This window comes from Topomyia yanbarensis, chromosome 3, assembly GCF_030247195.1.
Source record: "Topomyia yanbarensis strain Yona2022 chromosome 3, ASM3024719v1, whole genome shotgun sequence".
NCBI classification, from domain to species: domain Eukaryota; kingdom Metazoa; phylum Arthropoda; class Insecta; order Diptera; family Culicidae; genus Topomyia; species Topomyia yanbarensis.
Window position 1 is genome coordinate 290,362,195 of NC_080672.1, and position 18,189 is coordinate 290,380,383.

At 44.3% G+C, this 18,189-nt stretch overlaps 1 protein-coding gene across 1 annotated transcript; it reads right to left on the bottom strand.

Moving 5' to 3' along the window:
- Positions 1-1,356: 1,356 nt before the first annotated feature.
- LOC131687975 (uncharacterized) lies at positions 1,357-13,805 on the bottom strand. Its single transcript, XM_058972083.1, has 4 exons — positions 11,735-13,805; positions 3,221-5,402; positions 1,454-3,153; positions 1,357-1,394 (listed from the first exon to the last, which is right to left on the bottom strand). The coding sequence occupies exons 1-4, from the start codon at positions 13,803-13,805 to the stop codon at positions 1,357-1,359; spliced, it is 5,991 nt and encodes a 1,996-aa protein (XP_058828066.1).
- Positions 13,806-18,189: the final 4,384 nt, after the last annotated feature.

Sequence of the window (18,189 nt, forward strand, 5' to 3'; positions counted from 1 at the left end):
TATTTTTGTTAACTCTATTGCATAACATTTAATGCTGCTTTGTTAAGTCTGCAGTAACCTAATTGTACCGAAAGTTTTTCTATTTCTCAAAATGATAGAACTAAAGAAATACTTCATGCAGTCAGCCTTCCATATAAAGATAAATGTATCATTTTTGATTGGCAGTCACTGATTTGCTTATGTTCTATGCATTAAATATACTGCAAAGAGAACGAGTCAGTAGGTCAGTTTAGTAGAAAAAACTTCACTGTTTCCAAAATATATTCAGTCACATTCAGTGTGTCTAAAATATGCTTGGAACACTGTTCAAATTAGTGTGGAAGGGTCCGAAATGTGAAAAATTCATGCTGTGAAGAAATGTCATTTTCGAGTTTATGTTAATGTATAAAACATCCATTGACAATTTTCTTTCAAGAACAGTAATTTTGGAGCAGACTCGTGCACGTATTGCATTAAAAAACATAGGCAAGCAAATATTTTTTGACGTTCACGTAATTTCACTTCCTCTAGGGGTCCAAAATTGGTTGGATACCCTATGTCGAGCTCAGGATCGCTTCACGGTACATATATGCATACGTTTGAAGTTGGCTGAAAGCCTTCATGTATCAACCAGTAAATTGCTCAAGGAAGCATATATTGAGAGTGGGCGAATTACCCAATAATAACAAAAGGCCTCATGATAGCCGTAATTACTCATCGACGCTCGTGTCCTAAGCTGCATTAATTGCACCATTCATACGGTGGTCTAAGCTTCCACCAGGGACGAGACTCCAGGTAACTGGTGAAATTTATGATAGTAAGTTACTTGGCAAGGACCATGAGGAAATGCTAAGAAAGCAATTATCGTCTAGAAGGGACGATAGTAATAAAACTCTCTGTTGACGCGCCGGTCAACGAAACGGAGTAGAAGAAGAAACGGGTTTCCAATTCAGTAACGTATATTATTGCACGTTAAAAAAATCCTGAAATTTCACCATCTTTTAGATTTCATCCCTATTTCACATAATTAATTCACTTACGTTTAGTCTATTTCTGTTTTCTTCTTCCTTCTTTACTATCTTAGTTCTTCCTTTCTTCCAAATCTTAACCTCTCAACATTACTCAATGCACATCCGTCCGAAAGCCAATTTCTGCTGCTGAAGAAACTTCACAATTAATGAACCGTATAATTCTAGCGGAAAACAACTAATGCACTATTCGTCTTCGTCGCCAAGTAGATTACTCATGGTTTCCGAAAATTGCGCCAGTCATCATTCGTAGTGACAGTTTGTTAGTACGTCATTTACCTCTCGGCATGACGTGTTGCTACGAACAGCGCATTGTTCCTTACAGTGAGTCGCGCTGACCAAGGGGTCGTCACACTCCCCCCCGGGTACGCCACAGTCGTGGCTTACCTGCTCATCGCGTCGAACATCAAGCACTGCCAGCTTGACCGCTGGACGTTCATACACACCTCCGATCGCTGTTTGGACAGCCGCCGATCGCACCTTGCCATCTTTGCCTCTATTCACGGAGATGATCCGCCCCTTGGGCCAGCAGTTCCGCGGATGGTCTGGATCTGCAATGACCACAATGTCTCCCACCTCGATTGCTTTTACCTCGCTGAACCATTTTGTGCGCCTTGTGAGGTCTGGCATGTAATCGCGAACCCACCGACGCCAAAAGATGTTCGCCTCCACCTGCGAATTACGCCAAGAACGTTTCAATGCCAGAGCACTGTCGTCGAGTAAAGTAGCCGGTTTAAGCCCACTAGATGAACCCAGAATAAAGTGGTTTGGCGTGAGAACAGGAGCATCTGGATCATCTGCCGGTACATGTGTTAGTGGACGTGAGTTAATTGTGCCTTCTATCTCGATCAACTGATTCCGAAGGACTTCATCACTGAGATAACATCGTGGGCGAATTTGTTCTAGGTTACGCTTTACAGATTGGATTAGTCTTTCCCACGACCCACCCATGTGGGGAGACGCTGGAGGAATAAAACACCATTCAGTGTTGGGACTGACAATTTCCTGCACAATTTTCTCCTGATCTAGCTCTGCCAGAGCCGCCCCGAGCTCCTTGTTTGCTGCCGTGAAATTCGTGCCACGGTCGCTGAATATTTGATTCGGAACGCCACGTCTGGCCATAAAATTCCTGATCGCCATAACACATGAGTCCGCATTTAGTGTGTGTGCGACCTCTATGTACACTGCTCGTGTCGTCAAGCATGTCACAAGTACGCCCCATCGTTTTTCCGATCTTCGCCCTAGCGCTACCATGATAGGGCCAAAGTAATCCACGCCTACGAACGTGAACGGTCTGCAGAAGGCCGCCAGCCTAACCTTTGGGAGATCGCCCATCGGAGGGGGCTGGGGAATTGCTCGCTGATTCTTGCATTTCTGACAGTTTGCCCTCACGTTTCGATATACAACTCGCAGTTTCGGTATCCTGAATTTCTGTCGCAGTTCGTTAATCACGGTTTCATGATTACAATGATGGAAACGTTCATGGTAGTCTCGAACAAGTAGCTTCGTGATGTGATGATCTTTCGGGAGAACGACAGGATTCTGCGCGTCCATTGTGGCATACTCGCACCTGCTAATTCTACCAAACATTCGCATCAACTGATTCTCGTCTAAGAATGGTTTCATCGTGTATATTGCGCTCTGCTTAGGGAGCGCCTTTGTTGTACCATTTCTATTTAAAAGAATGGCCACTTCTTCTGGAAATGATTCTCTCTGCGCTTCTCTGAAGAGGTAGTTCGATGCTTGCTGTAATTCCATGCTGGATAGGGGGCCGAGCTTACGATGGATTCCCGTTACTTTGCTCCGACAGTTACACAGAAATCGAAACACGAAACCTACTGTACCAACCAATCGTTTCCAGTTGCTGAAGTACTCTGCGTTGATACATGGTTTCATGACAACTCTATGATGAAATAAGTTGGAACGTATCTCTTCCTTAGTAGTTCCAGTTGTAAATGGTTCAACTGGCCAATTGTCGCGTTCTTGCCATAGAAACTCCGGACTCTTAAACCATCGACTGTCATTTCCAAGATCCGGCAGACGTTGCCACTTGGTTGCTTCATCCGCCACACTGCTTTGTGCCGACCCACCTCCAGTTCGCAATTTCGCTGGTTTCCAAGATGTCGCTGACACGAAAGGCGACAAACTGCGAATATCGTCGGTGATCGGACCGGATCCAGCACAGCACGTCACGAGAGTCAGTCCAAAAGTACCGTTCGTTCACCTTGAATGATAAACTATTGGTCACCATATTCGCTAGCCGCGCTCCTGCAACCGCCGCTTGAAGTTCAAGCCTCGGTATCGAAACAAATTTTAGAGGGGCCACCCGTGATTTCGCCGCAACGATTGAACACTCTATGCGGTTGCCTTGCTGGAATCGTAGATACACTACGGCTGCGTAACCATCCTCACTGGCATCGACGAATGTGTGCAACTGCACATTTGTTTCCGGACCGTTTGACACGAGCAGTCGGTAGCATCTCGGTACACGTACATCCCGTACCGATGGAAGAACCTTTAACCATTTTTCCCATTTCTCATTAAGAGCATCAGGAATTTCGTCGTCCCAGCCAACTCCTGAGCGCCATATCTCCTGCAGTAGAATTTTGAGAAAGATTAACAAGTGCGACAGCAATCCCAGAGGGTCGAAGATGGTCATCAAGGTCCGCAACACTTCTCTCTTGGTAGGTCGACGTTTTCCCGATAACAGATCCTCATCGTGCTTCGGTGAAAGTTTGAACGTGAGCGTATCCGTTGCGGTACACCACCACAAGCCAAGAACCTTTTCCGTAGCTAGTTCGGACCCTAGATTCAGGCTCTTCTCATCGATCCGTTCCTTTTGCAAAGCGTTGAGAACCACTGGTGAGTTCGATATCCAGTTACGTATCTCGAATCCGCCCTGAGCGTGGACGTGTCGTACTTCACGAGCTAACTGGATCGCCTCTTCCTCTGACTCCGTACTCGTTAGCATATCGTCCACATAGTGGTTCTTGATGATTGCATTAGCTGCCTTCGGGTACTGCCCTCCATGCTTCTCAGCGTTTAAGTTTTTGACGTATTGGGCGCAACTGGGAGAACAACAAGCCCCGAACGTCATTACCTGCATTACGTAGGTACTGGGTTCTGCATCCGACGGGTTTTCTCTCCAAAGAAAACGTAAGCAGTTTTGATCCTCTTCCGAAATCCTAACCTGGTGGAACATCTCTCTTAAATCACCGCAAATCGCTACCCGATTTTCTCGAAACTGGATGAGTACCGATAGGAGGGATGTTAGTTGATCTGGTCCAGTTAACATCATCGAATTTAATGACACACCATTGGTTTTAGCTGCTGCATCCCAAACGATGCGCACCTTCCCCGGCTTGTTCGGATTGAAGACCGGAAAGATCGGGAGATACCATATCCGTTGCCGCGTTTCTGCTAATTCGGCCTCCATCAGCTTGCGGGCATAACCCTTTTCCAGGTACTCTTCGATTTTCGTTCGGAGTATTGCTGCTAACTCAGGATCTTTCTTCAGACGCGACTCTAGGCAACGAAATCGCTGTAAAGCCATAGGTTTACTATTCGGAAGGTGGAACTCATCATACTTCCAGAGCAGCCGAGAAACGTAGTGTCCGTTTTCGGTTTGTTTGACAGTCTTCAATATATCTGCAGCCCGTTGGTCCTCAGTTGATGCAAGAGACTGCTTTGGTTTGGAAATTCCTACGTTTTCAAGTGAGAAATACTCGTTCACCGTCTGCTGCAGTACAGTATCATTTATTCCGCTACAGAGACACCTTTGGGGACTATGATAGCCTACAAGTTCTTCCTGTGATTCAGTTCCACCGTGTATGATCCATCCCAACCGTGTTTTTGTGACGATGGGTTGACACCATCCTCCTTCCTTTCCTTTCAATGGAAGTGTCAAGTTTGCGTTGTCCATACCGATAAGAATACGTGGTTGGGCATCCTGATAGGATTCAACTGGAATGCCTCTCAGGTAAGGATGCTGCTTTGCTAACTCCTTCATATTGATGGACTGATGAAACAGGTCGAGATTGGAGACTGTGTGTACCTCTTGGAGGCGGTACTTCTTGTGGTTCTCCCCCGTACCCGATATTTCAATGCTCAGTCGTACCGAATCGTTCTCGGAGCGACTTTGAGTGCTTGTCCAGCGAAGGCATAAAGGCTCTGCTATTCCATTTAGGTTTAACTCGGCTGCAAGTGCGGCATCTATCAGCGTAAGCGACGATCCGTCGTCCAGAAATGCAAAGGTTTTCACGGCTTTGTGGATTCCGTACAGAATGACCGGAACGACACGAAACAGCATCTTGTTCTTTTGTTTCAGATGTGTGTTACACTCTCGTTCTATCGTACTCTGTAGAGTAACTGCCGCTGTTTCATACGTCTCCCAACCTTTGAACGGAACGGATCGTTATATTTCACAGTGGTGTTCGGTGTGTAAATTCAGTGATTCAAGGTCATCCTTTGTTCGTTCGTTAGCTACCATTCTGCTGGTGCCGGCAGTAAATCCAGTACATTGTTTTCGCTGGTGCGGAACAATCGACGTTGTTTACAGATAAGTTTTGCTTTATTTTTTTCCTCGTTGCCTTTCTTTCCTTTTCCCTACTTTTACTCTACCTTGTAATCAAATAATAAGACACATTCTCGTTTATATAACGCTCTGCCCTCGTGCTTAAATGGCCGAGGGCGAAATACCATCTGATGTAATCATGGAAGTCCCTGATCCCCCTATTACTCGCATTGCTCCCCGTATAAAGCAGTACCCAGAAGGTTCCTCTGGGCCATGGGTGGTATATTTTCGGACCGGAGAGAAACCGGTTAATATATTAAAACTTTCTCGAGATCTGACTGCTAATTACCCGGCCGTAACTCAGATAACACGTGTTCGGGCAAACAAGATACGTGTTCTAGTGAGTGATCTCGGCCAGGCAAACGCGATTGCTTGCTGTGAGCGCTTTACGCGGGAATTTAAAGCATACGTGCCTTGTGTGGCCTGTGAAATCGATGGGGTAGTGTCCGAACCGGGCCTGAAATGCGAAGAACTGTTGGAGCACGGGGTTGGCTGCTTTAAGGACCCCTCTCTTGAACAGATTAAGATCTTAGAATGCAAACAATTGTATACCGCAAACACCGAAGGAGGTAAGACTACCTACTCTCTATCAGGCTCGCTTCGGGTGACATTCGCCGGGTCCTCTCTTCCCAACTACATCCTCCTTGACAGGGTTCGCCTACCAGTTCGCCTGTTTGTACCGCGGGTCATGAGCTGCAGCAATTGCAAGCAGTTGGGCCACACAGCCACTTATTGTGGCAATAAAAAACGGTGCGGCAAATGCGAAGGAGAGCATGAGGATGACTCTTGCGACAAAGAAACTGAAAAGTGTATTTGCTGCGGGGGCCCTTCACATGCTCTTAAATCATGTCCTGCGTACAAGCAGCGCGGGGATAAAATTAAGCGCTCCCTTAAGGAACGCTCAAGGCGTTCTTATGCAGAAATGCTAAAGAATGCTTCGCCATCTGTCCTGTCCGAAAATCCCTATGCTGGTTTGGCTAACGTTGAGCAAGAATCTGACGACCCACGAGAGGGAACATCTTTGGTTAACCCAGGGGAATCCAGGAAGAGGAGAAATCCAGCCTCCCCTACATTGCCTCGTAAGGGTGCCAAGGTGTCGTCCACTCAGAGTGCGCCATCTACAACCAATAAATCCAACGGAAGTGATGCACAAAAGCCGAAGCAATTTGCTCCAGGACTTGGAAATATTAATTCTAACAAGGAGTACCCACCACTTCCAGGGACATCCAAAACCCCAAGTGTCCCCTTTTTTCAAACAGATACTCAGTCCAGTAGCGGACTAATGAAATTTTCTGACATAGTGGACTTAATTTTCACAGCTTTCAATGTTACTGATCCTCTTAAAAGCATTCTGATACATTTTCTCCCTATGGTGCAAACATTTTTGAAACAGTTGACTACTAAATGGCCCCTCCTTGCAGCGATCGTATCCTTCGATGGCTAAGTCATCGAACGAGGTCACCGATTCGATCACTGTTCTACAGTGGAACAGCAGAAGTATCCTCCCGAAAATCGATTCCTTTAATTTTTTACTAAATAGTTTAAAATGTGATGCTTTCGCATTATGTGAAACTTGGTTAACTTCCGATATAAATCTCAACTTCCACGACTTTAATATAATTCGTCTGGATCGAGAAAACCCCTATGGAGGAGTACTTTTGGGGATCAAAAAGTGCTATTCTTTCAACCGAATTAACCTCCCTTCGACACCAGGCCTTGAAATTGTCGCTTGTCAAGTTTTAATCAAAGGTAAAGACCTTTGCATTGCTTCCATCTACATTCCTCCTAGAGCCTCGGTAGGGCACCGAACGCTTTGTAATATCACGGAATCCTTACCGGCACCGTGGCTAGTTCTGGGAGACTTTAACTCGCACGGTACGGTATGGGGCTGTCTTCATGATGATAATAGATCAACATTAATCCATTATCTTTGCGATAATTTCAACATGACCATCTTAAACACGGGAGAAATGACGCGGATTCCTACACCACCAGCACGCGCAAGCGCGTTGGATTTGTCGCTTTGCTCGACATCGCTACAGTTAGATTGCATGTGGAAGGTGATCCCTGATCCCCACGGTAGCGATCATTTGCCTATCGTGATTTCAATTGCTAACGGTTCAAGACCATCGGAAACAATCAATGTCTCATATGACCTCACACGGAACATTGATTGGAAGAGTTACGCGACCGCGATATCCGTTAAAATCGAATCCACTCAAGAACTTCCTCCGGAGGAAGAGTACAGGTTTTTGGCTGGCTTGATTCTCGACAGTGCGAATCAAGCTCAGACTAAACCAGTACCCAGCGCGAATACCCATGGACGGTCTCCCACCCTGTGGTGGGATAAAGAGTGCTCAGAGCTGTACGCGGAAAAGTCCACTGCATATAAGGCCTTCCGGGAAGACGGGTTACCCGCTAGCTATCAACAGTACGCGTCGTTAGAAAGGCGAATGAAGAGTCTAATGAAAGCCAAAAAACGTAGTTATTGGCGCCGGTTCGTCGACGGGTTAACGAGAGAAACAGCGATGAGCACTCTTTGGGGTACGGCTCGACGTATGCGTAACCGTAATAGTACCAACGAGAACGAGGAATATTCAAACCGTTGGATATTTGCTTTCGCCAAGAAGATCTGTCCGGACTCTGTCCCGGTACAGAAAACGTACCGCGCCGCGTCTCCTCACGATACCGCGAACGAAACATCGTTTTCGATGGTGGAGTTCTCACTTGCTCTCTTATCGTGCAACAATAACGCCCCAGGGTTAGACAGAATTAAATTCAACTTGCTGAAGAATCTGCCTGACACTGCAAAAAGGCGCTTGTTGAATTTATTTAACAAGTTTCTTGAGGGTAACATTGTCCCTTATGAATGGAGGCAAGTGAAGGTCATCGCCATCCAAAAACCAGGAAAACCAGCCTCCGACCACAACTCATATCGGCCGATTGCAATGCTGTCCTGTATTCGGAAGTTGTTCGAGAAAATGATCTTGTTTCGCCTCGACAATTGGGTTGAAGCAAATGGCTTACTGTCAGATACACAATTTGGCTTCCGCAAAGGCAAAGGGACGAACGATTGCCTTGCGTTGCTTTCTACAGAAATCCAAATGGCCTATGCTAACAAAGAGCAGATGGCATCAGTCTTCTTGGATATTAAGGGGGCTTTTGACTCAGTTTCTATCAACATTCTGTCAGAGAAGCTGCACCAGCATGGTCTTTCGCCAATTTTAAATAACTTTTTGCTAAACCTGTTGTCTGAAAAGCACATGCACTTTTCGCATGGCGATTTAACAACATCGCGATTTAGCTACATGGGTCTTCCCCAGGGCTCATGTCTAAGTCCCCTGCTCTACAATTTTTACGTGAATGACATTGACGATTGTCTTGCCAATTCATGCACGCTAAGGCAACTTGCAGACGACGGGGTGGTCTCTGTTACAGGGCCCAAAGCTGCCGACTTGCAAGGACCATTACAAAATACCTTGGACAATTTGTCTGCTTGGGCTCTTCAGCTGGGTATTGAGTTCTCCACGGAGAAAACTGAGTTGGTTGTTTTTTCTAGGAAGCGTGAGCCGGCGCAACTCCAGCTTTTATTAATGGGTGCAACGATCAACCAGGTTTTCACGTTTAAATATCTCGGGGTCTGGTTCGACTCTAAAGGTACCTGGGGATGTCACATTAGGTATCTGAAACAGAAATGCCAACAAAGGATCAATTTTCTCCGAACAATAACTGGAACATGGTGGGGTGCTCACCCAGGAGACCTGATCAGGTTGTACCAAACAACGATATTGTCGTTGATGGAGTACGGGTGTTTCTGTTTCCGCTCCGCTGCGAACATACACTTCATCAAACTGGAGAGAATCCAGTATCGTTGCTTGCGCATTGCCTTGGGTTGCATGCACTCGACCCATACGATGAGTCTCGAAGTGCTGGCGGGCGTTCTTCCGCTAAAAAATCGATTTTGGGAACTCTCATATCGATTGCTCACCCGATGCGACATTCTGAACCCGTTGGTAATTCAAAACTTCGAGAGGCTCGTCGAGCTTAATTCTCAAACCCGTTTTATGTCCTTGTACTTCGACTACATGGCACAGAGCATCAATCCTTCTTCGTACAATCCCAACCGTGTCCGTTTCCTAGATACTTCTGATTCTACTGTATTCTTCGACACATCCATGAAGGAAGAGATTCGTGGAATCCCGGACCATATACGCCCGCAAGTGATCCCCAATATATTTTATAATAAATTCCGAGAAGTCGACTGTGACAAAATGTTCTACACTGACGGATCAAATCTCGATGGGTCCACTGGCTTCGGTATCTTCAACAATACTATCACCGCTTCATTCAAGCTCAATGATCCCGCTTCAGTTTACGTCGCAGAGTTAGCTGCAATTCAGTACACCCTTGGGATCATCGACACTCTGCCCACAGATCACTACTTTATCGTTTCGGACAGCCTCAGCTCTATCGAGGCTCTTCGTGCGGTGAAGCCAAAAAAGCAACTCCCGTATTTTCTGGGGATGATACAGGAGTCCTTGTGTACGTTATCTGAAAAATCTTATCAGATTACCTTTGTTTGGGTTCCCTCTCATTGTTCTATCCTGGGCAATGAAAAGGCCGACTCATTAGCAAAGGCGGGCGCATTAAATGGTGACATATACGAAAGACCAATCTGCTTCAACGAATTTTTTAGTATTTGTCGTCAGAGGACGCTCAACAGTTGGCAAACCTCGTGGAGCAACGGGGAACTTGGACGATGGCTACATTCGATTATCCCAAAGGTATCAACGAAGCCTTGGTTCGGGGGGATGGATGTGGGTCGGGATTTTATTCGCGTAATGTCCCGACTTATGTCCAATCACTACACCATGGATGCGCATTTGCGGCGTATTGGACTTGCGGAGAGTAGTCTGTGCGCTTGTGACGAGGGCTATCACGACATCGAGCACGTTGTCTGGGTATGCGCCGGGTATTGTGACGCCAGGTCTCAGTTAAAGGAATCCCTTCGGGCCCGAGGTAGACCACCCAATGTACCAGTCCGAGATATGCTGGCAACTCGTGATTTCCCCTATATGTCCCTTATTTATACCTTCATAAAAACGATAAATATCCCAATTTAGCCCCTCTCTTTTATTTCTCGTTTTTAGAGTTTCCTCCTGCCTTGTGGAACCGATCAGCTCCAGAGTGCCACTATGTAACCGCCGTCGCCCTTACCACTACTCCTGCATAGAAGGAAACTGAAGCGAGAGCGACTCGAGTTCCGATGAGTTTTGAAGGATTCCCCGCGTGTCCGAAGAATACCATCCGCCAATCCGGTACTCGACGACTTACTAGACTGAGGCGCAAATTTGTTTCGCTGATCCCCCTTCCCCCCCCCCCCCCCCCGTTCGAGCGAAAGTTGCAAGTTTTGCTCTTCTTTCCCTGTCTCTCCCCTGTCCTTGATACAACTGCTGCTACACTGATGCGGAAATAAGCCACCCTCTGAATATCTTGACCAAGCATAAGTTTTAGTTAAAAAATTCAAATTAGTATTCTGTATTCCTAGTTTTAAGATAGCTATAATTTTTACTCTTTATTGAAACTCTTGTCCTCCATCTTGTAAATAGAATTGAATCCCTAGTTTTAAGATTTCTGTGAAGTTTCTCATAAATTTTTGTTCCCCCCTTTTGTGTACTAAACTATATTGTTAGTTTTAAGATAACCGTAAAATATTTCGTAAAATACTATTACTCCCCCTCTTGTATATCAAAGTGAATCCCTTGTTTTAAATTTTTTCATAAAAAAATCGTTTGGCCCTCTCTTGTATATTGAATCTTATTTCTAGTCTTAAGATAGCTGTAAACTTTTTTTTTCCTTTGTAAAAAAAAATATTTCAACATTGTAACCTCCTAGTTTTAAGATATCCAAAATGTAAAAACATAAGTATTTGGCACCGCCAAGCTAACGCATTTGTGCCTATCAAATAAACGAAATGAATAAAAAAAAAAAAAAACTGCCGCTGTTGGGGCCTGACGTGGTGGCGCGCTGGTCGACGTAGCGCTATCTCGTTGGTTTTTGTGGAGTAATTGGTGGTGTTTGAATTGGCATCCGTTTTTTCCACAAACTTGTTGAGATTTGCATGATGCCTTGTGTTTTTTTAGGCATTTTCTACACAACCCAAACTCTTTAACAGTTGCCCATCGCGAGTTGTAACTGAATTCAGCAAATCGAGTGCACTTATCAATGCTAGTACAGCTGCCTTTGCACAGCACACAGGCCTTCGATGTCGAGTTTCGTGGTGCGAACTTGACGGCTTGATCTGACCTGTTCTGATAATCATGCATGTCTTCCATATGTGCGTTGAGGTAAGCGGAATCCCTTTTGCCCCGACTTACTTTCGACTCAATACTTGACAGCGAAACAATAGGACAAACAGTCTCCGCAAGCTCGTACAACCATGCCGAAAACATGGTGAGGTTGACGTGTGAAAGCGTTCGCCGATACTTTGCCCAATCAACTTTTACCGAAGATGGTAGCTTTTCAACGAGTTCACGAAGAAGTACAACGTTGTGAGAGTATTCGTCCAACTGGCAGGCTTCTATTGTGGCGCATAGATTCTGGACAGCTAGAGAAAACTCGATAAGTGTGTCTAATCTATCGGGTCTCGGTGGGGGAGTGGACTTTATTTTCGCAATTAAATTGTGTACAATTACATCGGGGTTACCGTACAGCATCTTCAAAGTAGAGATGATTCCGGGGACGTTTGAAGGATGCATTAATCTGCATTTGATTGCCTCATACGCTTTCCCCTTCAGGCATTTCTGTATGCGAACGAGATTCTCTTCCGATGTGTACCCACACATATTGGTCGTGGTGATGAATGTCGAGTAGAATAATGGCCACTCCTCAGGAATGCCAGTGAACGTTGGAAGTTCGCGTGATACTGCTTGGCGTGCAGCTATTTGACTACGTGAGAGGTTATTTTCATCGTCGTCCACCAGTGCTGCTTGTCGCGGTGTCGAACGCCGTGCTGGGTTAAACATACCGATATTAGCTCCACTGTTCTCAATCCTCGATGGAATTTGGGTGGCTTCGCCTACTCTTAGCTGTCGAAATTCGGGAACAAACTGACTAAATAGCTGGTTGCGATACAAGGGGGGTTGCGTTGATTGCACTCTGTCATTCTGGATAGGATTGTTTTCGGCTTGCGGCACTTCTTGTATCCACTGGGTCACCTTATTATTTAGTGCTTGTTTATCTTCATCGTATCCTTCACTTTCGTCATCCGTCGTCGAATCGTTAGCCATCTCTCTCAACAGTGTATGTTTCTTTTGAAGGTATTCACGTTTCTTCGCCTGTTCTTCTTCCTGCAACTTCCTTTCTTCGTCAAGAATTTGCAGCTCCAATTGAAGCCTTTCATCCTTCTTAGACTTTCTGGAACTAGCTGCAACGGAACGCTGACTGAGAATCTCCTCCCGACCTTGTTTCTTGGTGTCAGATGGTTTATTTCCTATAAACGTGATTGCAGTGTTCTGGGTTGTCTTGTTGGGCAAAGTAGTGATTGGCGCATTTCGAGACGATAGAGGAGTGCTATAATGCAGGGATGGAATCAGCTGATTGCCACAGGAAGGTACTGCGAAATTCTGAGCTGCAAGTACTCCCGGATAGTAGCTCGACTCGCACGTATTTGGCGGTAGAATTGCACACGAGGGCTTTGGCAGAGCGGGTGGTGGAACTGGGTAGGGCAACGATAAACTAGACGTTGGGATCTGGTTAAACTGTCCATACGCTAGAGGCGGAAACGAGTTGGCTGAGGGTATGGTGGTACTCCACGATACAACTGGAGCTTGAGGGACCGTGGGGGCATACTTGTAGGGTGGAATATTAGTTGCTAATCCTAATTCTGTTGTTGGGATAACAGGAGCAGTCGTCAAAATACTTGTAGTAACCGCGGTAGTTGTATCGATGTACGCGGAACGGTCTAGCAACGCTGCTTCGGATGCTGATTGAGCCGTTTGTACTGGTACTTGAATGCTCGCCGGAACATTCACATTCGTACTTAGTGACGGGACTTTCGATGAAGCCTTTGATGACTTGCGCTTTTTATTAGCCTTTTCCTTGGCGGCTCCGCATGGAGGGCAGATAAAATCGTGATGCTGAACGTCCTCGGTAACACCCACACATACGAAGTGGTACCAAATCAACACACTTGTCGCACTGGACCATGCGACTATCGTCCGCATTTGTGCACAACTTGCAGTGTTGGTTGGTGGCTGTATCGTTTGGGGCGGCCAGTTCTAGCTGTTGTTCACCTCGCCGTGGCATCTTGAACCTTCCGAATGATCTCCGTGTCGTGGATAAACGATTTTTTTAAATTGTTGACGCGCCGGTCAACGAAACGGAGTAGAAGAAGAAACGGGTTTCCAATTCAGTAACGTATATTATTGCACGTTAAAAAAATCCTGAAATTTCACCATCTTTTAGATTTCATCCCTATTTCACATAATTAATTCACTTACGTTTAGTCTATTTCTGTTTTCTTCTTCCTTCTTTACTATCTTAGTTCTTCCTTTCTTCCAAATCTTAACCTCTCAACATTACTCAATGCACATCCGTCCGAAAGCCAATTTCTGCTGCTGAAGAAACTTCACAATTAATGAACCGTATAATTCTAGCGGAAAACAACTAATGCACTATTCGTCTTCGTCGCCAAGTAGATTACTCATGGTTTCCGAAAATTGCGCCAGTCATCATTCGTAGTGACAGTTTGTTAGTACGTCATTTACCTCTCGGCATGACGTGTTGCTACGAACAGCGCATTGTTCCTTACAGTGAGTCGCGCTGACCAAGGAGTCGTCACACTCTCAGACGGTTGCCAAATAATACAGCATTGTGTACGTAGGCGATCCCGGCGAGGCACAAGTACCGCCACGAAGGTCGTAAAAGATAAAAATAATAATAAAGTGATCTAGCGACGGTCCTGGGAAAATAATCCAACGTAAAGGTATCCGGTCTAGACCGATACCAAATAGATAATTTTACCCGCGCCGAAAGATATAGAATTGATTTGTTTACCAGCGCAAAGGGTTTAGGATTTGAATTGTTTACCCACCCTAAAACAGTCTAGAAGGCAGGAACATAATTTGCCGGTCGTACCGAATGGACGGCGAAAAAAATAATAGGGAATAAAAAACACATCACGGTAGGAGTGAGCGAAAAGGGTGGATAGCTAGAACTAAGTAGGTAGGTGAATAGTTAGATTAGGAATTTGTATATATAGTTTTAAGAATATGAAATTAAATCAGTCGTTCAGTCGCTTTTTTCCATAGCAGGAGTTTAGTCGTTTTTCTTTCTAAGTAGAAACCGATGACACGTTTTTCCTTTGTAGTGATTCGCAGTTAAAGAGGTCCCTACCAGCGCCCAGCAGACGTCAATCAAACCAACAGAGGAGTTGGTAGTGAAGTATCCTTTATCATATAATCTATTTCTCTTTTCTCCTTTCCAAGGTACAACCCGCTAGGAAAACCGTAGTCATCATAAGTCGTACTTCCGGCTTATGACCTGCTAGATTTCCCTCCGGGTAAAAGAAATTTTAAAAACCAAAAATAAAATAAATTCTTTATCAAATCCATTAAGGAAGCAAGTGCGAAGCTCAGTAACACGTCGTTGCTAAGTTAGAACCAAGTCGGTTCTAAATCCCAACGACATTTTGGTGGCTCCAGAGAGGAGCGGAGCACAATCTTCCTTAAAATTTTATTAAAAGTATTTTGAATAGTTTTCAACTATTTAAAATTGAGTATTTAAGTTACGTTTTCTACAGTTGGAAAGATTGATTGATAAATACCTCTAAGCAAATATGGAATTCGTGTCGAATCCCAACGGCCATTGTCGGCTTTGCACAAGGAAAGATCGAGCAAAGGTCGACATGATAACCTGCTCCGATTGCGATAGATATTTTCATAAATATTGCGTAAAGATGAATAAACGACCCGCAATACCAGATGTTTGGTATTGTGTAAAATGCCAGCAGCGCAACCAAGAAGAGGTTAAGCTGAAGAAAGGCATCGAGATGTTTAAAAAGGCCATCCAAGACAGCGAAATGATAATTGAGCTGATGCAGAAGAACGAGAGGAAAACGTTATCCCTCGTGAACTCCTTTCTAAATAAGAGAGGGATGGAAGACTTGAAGATGAATGATATTGCACTTCAAGCATTAGCATTAGATGGTAGCAAATCTATGTCTAAGCTGTTGAAAATTCATGAGAGGAATTTGTTATCCATCATGAACTCTTTTCAGAATAAGATAAGAGCAAAAGACTTGGAGATGAAAAATGTAACACTCCAAGCGCAAGATAGAAACAGTGAAGCAATGGCTGAGCTGACGCAAATACGCGAGACGTTGATGCGAACAAACGAGAGGACAGTATCACCTCTCGAACCTTCCTTTCAGAGTAGGAAGATAGTAAAAAGTTTACTTTCCACAGGGTATTTCGGAGTTACAGCAATTCCAAATACGCCTGAAACTAAAGAGCCTAAGCGCTCAAAGGAAATAATTCGAAGTTCTCTCTCCAAAAGAAGGAGAGCATTTATGAAATTGGACAGCTTTGGAAAAAGGATGATGTCAAATTTCCAAAGAGTTATGCCTTGAACAAACTCAACATAATGAAACAAAATGTGAATGTTAACAAAAAGGAATGGGCAATGGCATCCTTTAATAACTATGAATCAAATAGATTCATTAGAGAATTGAGTAAGGAGGAAATTGAGTATCCGTTTGAACCAGTACTTTGTATACCTCATTTTAGTAACATTCCGCCAAAATTAAGATTAGATTTTGATGCGGCACAAAGGGTTCAAGGTATATTGTGTAACTCCAATTTGTTGTCCGGACCAGATGCTTCTCTATACGAAGTATTATTGAAGGTGGCGGTTTGTGGAGACATTAAGAAAATGTTCCACCAAGGCCATATAAAATCGGTTGATCAGCAAGTTCAACGATTTTTATGGCAGAGATGCCGAACCGACAAAGAGCGTGATGTATACGAAATGCAAGTAATGATTTTCGAGTCGATTAGTTCGCCGTCACGCGCACAGATGGAAAATGTTCAAATAGAAGCATTTGCGAAAGAAATTAAAAGGATGCTAAAATATGACATCCAAAATGATGAAGAAAGAAAGCAAATAAGGGACTATGTGCCCAAAGATGATTATTTTAAAAAAGTATATCCCCTCATTGACATCAACACTGGAGTCATGAGAGCGCGAAGTAGATTGGAATACAAATGTATTGTGAATATTTTTCATGTAACAGTTCCAGGGATGACTCATATCCCGCTTATAAGAACTAATTTAAACGCATTTCTGTATGAATATAGCGGAAAGGATTATTTTGGACCTTTCTATTTTCAAAAAGCTAGAAATGTCAAAGAAAATAAATGGGGAGTAATTTTCGCTTGTTTAATTACTCGTGAGAAGCATATTGAATTGGGAGGTAATATTAGTAGCAATGCCTTTTTCCTATGTTTCAAGTGGCATAGAGGTAAAGTAACTCAGCTTTACAGCAACAACGAAACCAACTTCGTTGAGACCGAAGAAGATTTAGAGCGGCTTCCCCAATATCTCAATTCAACAGTGAAACGAGGAGAGCCGACGGAGTTTGAAATTTCCAACCCTCCAGCAGCTCCACATTTTAGAGCCGTCTGGGAAAGGTTGAGCAGAGCTATAAAGAAAGTGCTCTGTGCCAAGATAGACGATATGTATAAAAAGACACCTATAAGTGAAGTGTTGCGATCAACCTTCATTCAAGCAGTGTGGTTTGTCAGTTCGCGACCACTAATCCATAAAACATTGAAGGATGTGAATGATCAATCTTTGACTTCCTTCTATGCGATTTTAGGAATGGCAGGCGAAGTTAGACAGGCTGAGACCCTAAGCAATGGGGCAATCTGTGAACACGCGATTGCTGAACTAGCAGTTTTAGACGTCGAAGGAAAGGATTTAATCCCAAAATCGGCGAAGAATAGACAGGAATCAGAGCATGGTGTAATGCATGCATCTGAACTTGGATCCATTGATCCTACTTTTAAAGATCACCGAATTAAAATGAAACGAGAAATTGTGAGAATTTCTCAAGCAGAGAGGAGAAAAAGTAATATATTAAATGAGGTAATTAGGCCATTCATTCGCTTTTCTCCAATTTCTATATTCACAGCTATGGTAACTGCGGCAACAGTTCTCAGTATGGCAAATTCATTGTTGGTCAGAGTCGTCCAGGATGGAGTATTTATCGACCACATAGGCACGAGTCTGATGAAACAGGATAAATGGCGCACCAATATGAACACGATATATGCTTTATATTGCTCGCTTGTACATCCTATTGTCGAGATCGTCTCTCTAGTTTGGTGGCCGTACCAATTGACTTGGAGTCAAATAATTGAACGTGTCCAGAGAAGATTCATCCGGACGGTATTATGGAATCTTCCGTGGCGTGATCCGTTAAATCTTCAACCGTATCCTCACCGCTGCAAGCTTGATATGTTGAAGCGCCGCCGGCAAATACAACAGGCAACGTTTGTCGCAAAATTGAACAATGGAGAGATGGATTCTTCGTGTCTTTTATCACTA